This window comes from Silene latifolia, chromosome 8 (assembly GCF_048544455.1).
Source record: "Silene latifolia isolate original U9 population chromosome 8, ASM4854445v1, whole genome shotgun sequence".
Lineage (NCBI taxonomy): Eukaryota > Viridiplantae > Streptophyta > Magnoliopsida > Caryophyllales > Caryophyllaceae > Silene > Silene latifolia.
Genome location: NC_133533.1, coordinates 104,185,573 through 104,195,103, shown reverse-complemented (window position 1 = coordinate 104,195,103; position 9,531 = coordinate 104,185,573). Strand labels below are relative to the sequence as shown.

The window sequence follows — 9,531 nt, the reverse complement described above, 5'->3', positions numbered from 1 at the left end:
TGATTTTCGACTACCGTTAGCTCGGACTTCTTTGGTACAAATTGGGTTGGACTAACCCATTGACTATCGGAGATGGGATAGATCATACCTACGTGAAGGAGTTTGAGTACCTCCTTATTGACAACTTCCACCATTGGGGGGTTCAAAGGCCTTTGCGGTTGGCGAACTGGTTTAGCTTCATCCTCCAAAAGAATCCGGTGCATGCATAAAGTAGGACTAATGCCTTTGATGTCGGCCATTGTCCACCAAATTGCTTCCTTCTATTGCTTGAAATAATTACCGGTAAAGTTTCTTCATCTCTGAGAAAAGCATACTTCAAGTGGCTTGGCAAGGGTTTCTTCTCAACAATAGGGGCCTTGACAATACAAGGAATGGGTTTCTCCTTTGGTAGCTCCCCTAACAACTTGGAAGAAACGAAGCAAAAATCACGGGAAACAGAGAACTCTCACGGTGTGATTCCCCCCCCCCCTCTTTTCGCACGGTGCGAATTTGGCTCTGCCCTCCGGATTGCTTCCTTCTCTTCCCATTCTTCCATTGACGGATTTTCCTCTAACTCTTGGATAGTTTCCCGCAAATTACAAGACAAAACATACCCCATATCCTCTCCAACCATTCCATTAGTTAAAGCAACATTTAAGGTGTCACTTTGACACAATTCATACACGGTTTGAATAATTGGTTCAAAAATTCTAAAAAACATAGAGAGGAAGTCTCGGTAGAGTATTTCATTGCCTCATGTATGCTATATTCAATCTTTTGCCCTTCAAATTCCATTGTAAGGCATTCACTAGATACATCTATCTTGGTGTTGGAAGTTATCATGAAAGGCTTTCCCAACAAAATAGAAGTTGAGCCTTTCTCGGGTACATAAAAGTCAGCGGGGAAAATCATATCCCCCACCTTCACCAAGACATCTTCAACAGTTCCTTTAGGGTAGATGTTGGACCTATCGGCCAAAGAAATGACCGTACGAGTCGGTTTCAAAGGTCCCAACTTGAGAGACTCATAAAGGTAAGTGGGCAAGACATTAATAGATGCACCTAAATCAAGCATAGCCCTTTGACAATCCAAGTCACCAATTTTGAAAGGGATGGTGAACATGCCCGGATCACCACATTTTTGTGGCAAACGTTTTTGAAATATGGCTTATACATGTTCACTAGCTCTTAATTTCTTCATACTCTTTGTCTTATTGGCCCTCCTAGTAGTACACAATTTCTTCAAAATTTTTGCATGTTTTGGCACACTACTAAGAAGGTCGAGAAGTGGAATGTTTACCTCCACTTTACGAAAGATATCGTAAAGGCTTGAAGTCTTCTTGTCAATTATCCTCGTATCATTTAAAGCACTTGGAAATGGAGCTTGTGGCTTGTATTCCTGGAGTGGTTCATTGATCATCACTTGATCGGGTGTAGATGTTTTCCCATGATCCACCACTACTTCAATTTCATCATCAATCACATCCTCTACTTCATGAACAACCGGTAAGGGTTTTGATTTCTTAGGAGCCTTGGGTACCTCCTCCAACTCCCTACCATTCCTCAAAGAAACCGCATGTGCTTATTCCTTGGAAGGTGGGGGAATGGTATGAGAAGGAAGACTCCCTCCTTGAGTAGGTTTCTTAGTAAGTGTGTTGAGAATTTGACCAACTTGAGTCTCAAGATTACCAATCCTAGAGTCGGTGAGCCGATTTTGTTGAAGCATGGCAGATTGAAATTCTTTTGTATTGGCTTGCAAAGCTTGAGTGTCTTTTTGCATTGACACTTGATTCATAGCAAGTGTTTTCATCATCTCTTCCAAGGAATTTTGTGGTTGATTTTGATTTTGGTTTGACTTTTGAAATGAAGAGTTTGAAGGTCCCTTTTGGTTTTGATTTTGGTTGCCACCCCACCCAAAATTAGGGTGAGCTTTCCACCCCTCATTGTAATTGTTGGAATAGGGGTCAAACTTCCTAAACCCAAGAGCATTCACCGCTTCATTTGCTTCCTCCGTTTGCAAGGATGGGCACCCATCGGTGGGATGGGTTGGATCATTACAAAGACCACAAAATTTCACATAAGATGTACTCCCATTCCCTTTTGCAAGTTCCTTAACCAAATTGGTAAGAAAATCAACTTTGTCCTCCATATGGTTGGAGTTTTGCTTTGAAGAAGATGCCACACTTGCCTTTTTGACTCTCCTCCCAAAATTCCTAGAACTTCTCACTAACCTTTCAATCAAATCGTTTGTTTCTTGGACCGACATGTACTCAATTCCTCCTTGGGTAGCGGCTTTAATCATCCTAGCATCATCCTCAAGGACACCAACATAAAAGTTCAAGATTAGGTCGTGATCGATATACCCATGGTATGGACAACTAGCAAGAAGTTGCTTGAACCTCTCCCAATACTCATACAAGTTCTCTCCATCCATTTGTTCCACATTACTTATTTCTTTATTTAGTTGAGAGGGGAGTAGCGGGAAAATACTTCTCTAGGAAAGCCTTCTTCATGTGATTCCAAGTAGTTATGCTCCCGGTTGGGAGATAGTAAAGCCAATCGTTTGCCGCGTTCTTGAGTGAAATAGGGAAGGATCTTAGTTGAAGTTGCTCGTCGGTAACCCCATTAGGCTTCATACTTGAGCAAACTACATGAAATTTGTCTAAATGCTTATTGGGATCTTCCATACTAATTCCATGGAATTGGGGCAATTGGTGGATGATCCCGGACTTGAGTTCAAAGGTGGCATTTTCCGCTAAGGCCGGAAAGGATATACACAAGGGGACTTGTTTAAGGTCCGGGGCGGTAAGTTCTTTGATGGTACTAGGCCTTGGTGGATCCTCCCTTGGTGGATCATTCCTTGGTGGATTCTCGGCATCACCCATGATGATTCTTATGGGTTGTGGATCGGTTTCTATAACAAAAGAGATGATGTTATCTTCCTTTTGGCCTTGTTGAGTCACGGGATTAATTTCTTGAATAACCGGGGTCTCTCTTCTAATACCTCCTCCTATCCAAGCAAGTGATCTTTGAATTTCCGGGTTGAATGGAAAAAGTGGTTCACTTGAGTTCCTAGTATTGATCAAAAATAATTTTACACAAAAGCACACAATCAAAAAGATTCACACAAGTAATGAACAAGACAATAACAATTGTGAAATGAAAATTAACACTAACAAAACCGTTACCTTCCCCGACAACTGCGCCAAAATTTGACACGCCTAAAACGTCGCTATTTAAGACGGCCAAATTAACAATTTATATACCACAATACGTACTAATCAAGACTAATTATAAACTAATAAAGTAGCAAGCAATTGGATCGAACCCAAGAGAAGGGGGATTTTGCAACGGTGAAATCAAGAGAGCAATTAGAATCATTGTGACAAATTAACAACAAGTATGTAAAAAGGGGGGGTTGGTTTAGTTTACAAAAGTAACAAAATGAAATTCAAATAAGAGTGAACAACAAGTAATCAAGCAAACAAGTTTTAAGATGGAAATTTATCAAGTTTAAGGTAAACTCAATTCGACTCAATAAAGTGAGGCACTTTAGTTAATGAAACCACTCAATTAATCCTTCTAATTAATATTATTGCCCTATTAGTGAGATTAATTCTCCAAATTCCCTTAATTAGAAGTCAACCACAAGAAAAACACACTTAGTAATTGACCCAACTTATTAATTCCTATAGTGGAAATCACACACATAGATTAATTAACAAGAAGGTGAAGCAATAGGAATCTAATAGGTGCAATTACTCACAATGAAAACACAATTAATGAGCAATATGGGATTACAAGGAAATCAAATTTACTAAATCCAACAACATGTAAATTAAGGAACTTGAAAAGATTAAGTAACAAGGAAATCACACTTAATCACCATAATCTAACAAGGATTCCAAAATTAAGCAATTAAACACAAGAGATTAAGAACAATAATAATAATTAAGGAAAGATTAAGAGTCTTACAACCAAAGATTACACATTTGAGTCGGATTAAGAAGAGGAGATTAGTTCTCCATGCTAGATCTAAACTCAATTAAAAGATGATAATTCTCCAAATTACAAAATAATTGTTCAATAAAGCAAAAGATATGTGTTAATCAACACACTATATATAGTCTAATACAAACAAGTATCCATGGGCTTAAGATGAGAGAAGCTCGTAATAAGAAACGGAAGTAACCCAGAAAACTCGCACGGTGCGAAAAATGGGAGCAGGAAACTCGCACCGTGCGAGATTGCTGCTGATCTCCGTCTTCAATTCGTTCCTTGCTTGATCTTTGAAAGGCTTCCTCATGATGTCTTTGGTGCTTGATCTTGGCCTTACTTTGCTACTTTCTTTGCTCCAAATTACCTTCAATCCTTCATTGATACTCTTTGTTAAAAGTAGTAACATTTGGTAATTGGATTAAAAGCATTGAAAATGCTCAAACCCCTTTGCAAAATGCTACTAAAAGAGCTCCAAATGCAATAAAATGTAAGTAGAAAAGGGAGCTCATCAACACCCCATCTCAATATAAAAAAAGATAACAAATGATCGGGACATAGGAAGTATAATACAATTCCTTTATATTCTATTTCTTGTACTACATAGCGTGAGTTTTATTTTAATAAGTAAGTATATACACATTGCCTTTTTTTCCTTTTATAACACGCATTAGGGAGCAACATTGTTCCCCTTTTTTTAAAGTCGGAGTAACATTTTTCTTAACAAGTTGTTTCGAAGCGGTAAAGGTGGCAATCAGGTCACTCGGGTCGGTTACGAGTCGGGTCAAAGCGGGTTGGGTCATATCGGGTTTGGGTTGTGACGGGTTAGCGGCGGGTCGGGTCGGTTACGGTTTATGTCAGGTCATCTTCGGGTCGGGTCATCAGCGGGTGGCAAGTCGGGTCGGGTCTGTATCGGGTCAGACTATAAGCATATATTTTCTCTTATGTATTTAGTTTTAGATGGGTAAATTTATGTTTAAACGTCGTGTAGGTATATTAATTGTAATTTTAAGTGAAAATAATTAAGATTAATGTCAATTTGGTCTTATTTACACCATTATTAAGCTAATTCATTAGCGGGTCATCTATCGGGTTGAGTCAATATCGGGTCACGGATCGGGTCAGGTCGGGTTCGGGTTGGAAAAAATAAGGATGTTATCGGTTATCGGGTCAGGTTGGGTCGGGTCGGTTCGGTTTCGGGTCACCCAATTTTCGGGTTGTACCAGGTCGGGTTTCTGGCGGGTCGGGTCGGGTCAGCTTTTGCCAGCTCTACGAAGCGGTACCAAAAATATTATTGATTGCTAATTAGCGATTTCCTTATTGAGAAACACCATGAGTAGTTTCAAGCTGCTAGCGAACTTAAAAACTCATATTAGACACACATCGTTGTAAAAAAAACTCATTCAGGAGAATCAATGTAGTCATTTAGTTCAGAGACTATACAGAAACAACCTAATTCACTTAAGTCTCGAAAAAAATAATAAAAGATCCAACTTCTGATGTTTGGAATATAATTACAATTGAATGTAATTGGTGTCATTAGTAAAAATGTGGTAAAGAGACTAATGGAAGAATAAATTTATGAAGGGAAATTGGGAATGAAGGCAATCATTTAAGTTCAGCCGGTGTAACAAATAACAAACATGTGTAACTGTAACATACTCTTCCCCCTTTCTCCATCGCCCTATTTGTTACTGTATCTCATTACATTGTAATAATTTTTACATGCTACCGGAAAAAGCGCGAGTCCATACATGAGTGATACCATAGGAACCAAGACACAAGCACCGAGTAAAACAATGAAAATCCCAAAACATGAGTTATGAGACGAGGCAGGAGAAAATGACAGGGCATGGGCACCTAATCTGTTTGTCAAGTGTATTGAAAAATCATAGCTTCATCAATGCCGATCTGCCAAAGATCAGATAGAAAGCCACAAATTTCAATACATTGCTTTCAAGCTCTCTAATGTTGATCTGTGAGAATTTTTCTATCTCCATTCTTCCATGTGTGTATGTGTATCCCATACAGTTCAGAAGGTTTGTACCCTAAAGGGGTCAGGGGAGATATGAAAACACAGCTTAAGCAATAGGAAAATGTTGGCTAAGAAAACTATTGTCTTGAAACTACTGCAGTGCAGATTCCATGAAAGAATGACAGTTTTGCACAAAGCAATATTTTTCATATATCGAAGTCTGTCTTCTTACAATGAAAAATGAGTCTTTATATAGGCAAATAAAACTGAAATCCTAGGCAAGATAAGAACCATCTAATGGTTGAGACTTAACTAGTACAATGCATTAATAATATAAGGACTAAAAATAAAGCCTTGGAGAGCAAGGCGAGATGTCATTGGATGCTTTGAGGCTTCCCTTCTTGTCCTCAAGTGTAGGGGAGTTGCTGAGGTTTCTTTAGCAGCTTAAGGACTCTGAAATGGGGTGTATCAATCAGTCTTTGTCGTGGCTAAAAATAAAGAATGTTAGCTATCACCTCAAACAAGAATCACCCTAATCTATGATCTACAACTCGAGATATGAAGGGGCATCTTGCAGATGCCATAAATTTCTGATCAGGTTGAATTAGGAGACCCACGAGTAGCCAAATTGAAGCTACATGAATTGGCTACGATCTGCAATTGGAATCATGCAAGGACATGGCCTTAATTGAGAGATATACGGGTTTGTGTAAGTTCAGGTCAGTTCTAAAAGTCCAGCAATCCCTAGTGCAGCAGCAGAAAATTTCAGACTTCATATCTCTTAGCTCAACTCAAACAAAAATGCTCAAGATACATCAAATGAAAGCTAAACGAGTTAGCTACCACCTCCAAAAAGAATCTTGTAGCCTGGTTTGGGAGATATGAGCATTTTAGTACTGACAGGTCAAAACTGAATGCTCTGCATTGCATTAGTTGTGTTAGCCTTTGAAGCTCTATTGTGACAAATCTACTTAATGTATGTTGTTTATTCCAAGTCCATATGAAACAGGACTTCTCCAATATTTGATACATATAGATAACACCAATTTTAACCATGTAGAACTCCATATATGAGCATTTGAAGTTGGCCTAATTCTGCTGAGATTTCAAGAACTGAATGTTCAGATTTTCCTGAAATTGATTAATAATTACCTTGCTTGGAATTAATTGGCTGCCTTGATCATTGAATAGGATCTTGACAACAAACTATGACCTCCCTATATCATGTTTCAAGTGACGATTAAACTAACACCGCAGTAGTTAAGGTCAAAAAATAAAGCGGCGGACATGATTTAACTCTAGTCTCAGGGACCTGAGCTTGATTTATAATCAAACTTCCTGATCGCAATCATCCAGGAGTAAAATCCCAACACAAAATTAGAAGGAAAGGGATGCGGACATGTGTATCACAAATATAATCGTCAAAATCTAACACCACCAACAAAATTTCAAGAAACCTTCATTTTAGCAACTTCAGCTCATTTTCCTTTTTTTTTGTGATTAAAATACGCTCCGCTCCATTCATAATCGCTAAAAACTACTTCAACCAACAAAATCTCAAAGTAAAGGGAGATGGATAAAACGAGCTTTATAAGGGTGTTAAGTTTAATTTCAACAAGTAAACATTTCATTCATTGTAGAGAAAAGAAGGTACCAATGCCAACAAGTACTGCTGCCACTATGACAAGCAAAGACTATGGACCAACAGTTCATAGCATTCATCAGAAAAGAAGAAAGAAGGACGGTGGTTATTAACTAAATGTTAGCTGTACTTAGCTTGTCTTTCATCTACTTTATTAGCTAGATTAGACTAGATAGTTTACTTAGATGTTCAATGGTTATTATCCTTGCTTTAGGAGTATATACTCAAAGTCAGCAACAATGTACAATACACACTTTTGGTATCATTGAATATTGACAAATATATAATTAAGAAAAAAAAAATCTAAAATAGGAGTGTTTTTGGAGAAAATATTTTTAATATTTAATACAGAAAAAAAGTACTACTCGGTTTTTCCGGCCCTGTAAAAAAAATGTTTTAAGATTCGTCACTGCCTAGTTTCTTATGGCTCCGTCCCGTAACAACTCGAAGGAAAGAGAAAATAATAAGTCAATAACCATACAATGCAATAAACACCGAACCATACAATGCAATAAAAGGCACCAAGAGAAAATAGTAAGTTACTAACCAGCAGTTACACACGGATAGCATCAAAGATTCCGCATCTGTAATCATATGAATCCACGAAGCACCCAAGAACCACCGCATTTAATGTTTTGGTCGATGAGTTCTTGATTACCCTCAGACCATCTGCATCAGTGAATATTCACCAATTTTCACTCTACAACTTTTCACCTATTCTCTCTCCAATTTACCAACCACCTCACTTTTTCACTCACCACCAAAATTCACCAAAAAAACATCAAGAAAACAACCACATAAACAAATACTCAATTTTCCTTTTCTTTCCTACTTTATTATAACCCACACTATCCACCTCAACATTCCACTATTTTACACCATATTTATGTTTACTTCATTTTCATTATTTGCAATCATATAAAATTTTCGATTTTATAATTTATTATTTTTATTGTTATTATTGCAAATTCGATTTTCTTTTTTTTAACAGTTTTTTTGCATATAAATTAAGGTAAATTCGAAACTCACACTTTTTTTTCGTTTTTTTACAATATTTAACCTCGAGTCATTATTTAGCATGGATATTTTCTTATTTTAAATAAAGATAGAAAATAGTACATTGTAGTAAGAAAATTAAGTAAAGAGAAAATAAAATAAGAAGTGTGAGGAAATATATGGATATTAGGCTCATTTTATATAGGGTAGAAAAATATAAATTATGGTTATTTTTTTTTTTAAAAAAAAAAATATTTTTGGAATATTACCGTTCTAATTTTTCTGCAAATATAACCGTTAATAAAAATACACTGTTGGGGAGAGGGACACATGGCAGATTTTGAGTGGCCAATTGAGTTGATAAAGAAAAAACAAAAAAAAAGTGAAATGAACTCCTCCTGTAAAAGTAACTAGAGGCCCACTTTCTGATTTCTCACTAAGTTTCGAACAGGCGAAATTTTCGTCCAAGTATCTGTGCCATTATTGCCAAGCTGTATACTCTTTGCAGTTTAATATTGTTTTTCTCTTTTCACGAAAATTGGTGAAGAGTGCGTTGTGGATGGTCTCAGAAAAGTATAGTGATACTCTGTGCCGCCTATAGGTCTGATTCAGTGGAGCAATGGGCACACAAAACCACGCAAAAGAATTCAGACCATAAATGGTGGAAGCTAACACCCATAGTATGGTTTTCTAAGTACCTAAACATGCTCACTTGCTCTAGCCCACCAATGGGGCAAGAATAGACTCGTCTGTTTTTCCAATCCAAAGCGTAAATTAATCCAGAAGTACCAAGCAGAGACGAAGCTCAGCCCTGGCCGGATGGGCCACGGCCCGGGTGAACTTTTCAAGAATAAGTATAATAAATGGCAGTAATTATAGCAATAATCTATTGTGGCACAGTGGTAAATACCTCCCTAAAGAATTGAGACGTCTTTAAAGTTGCG

The 9,531-nt window shown here is 37.5% G+C and overlaps 1 protein-coding gene across 1 annotated transcript; it reads right to left on the bottom strand.

Moving 5' to 3' along the window:
• Window positions 1-1,146: 1,146 nt before the first annotated feature.
• Window positions 1,147-2,412, bottom strand: LOC141595630 (uncharacterized). The gene is made up of 2 exons (XM_074415592.1): window positions 1,949-2,412; window positions 1,147-1,531 (listed from the first exon to the last, which is right to left on the bottom strand). The coding sequence occupies exons 1-2, from the start codon at window positions 2,410-2,412 to the stop codon at window positions 1,147-1,149; spliced, it is 849 nt and encodes a 282-aa protein (XP_074271693.1).
• Between the last annotated feature and the right edge of the window lie 7,119 nt (window positions 2,413-9,531).

Coding starts and splice junctions, on each gene's coding strand:
- LOC141595630 (XM_074415592.1), bottom strand. CDS start 2,412: ATGGATGGAGAGAACTTGTATGAGTATTGGGAGAGGTTCAAGCAACTT. Junction 1,532..1,948: donor AATGCTCTTGGGTTTAGGAA/GTTTGACCCCTA, acceptor GAGGAATGGTAG/GGAGTTGGAGGAGGTACCCA.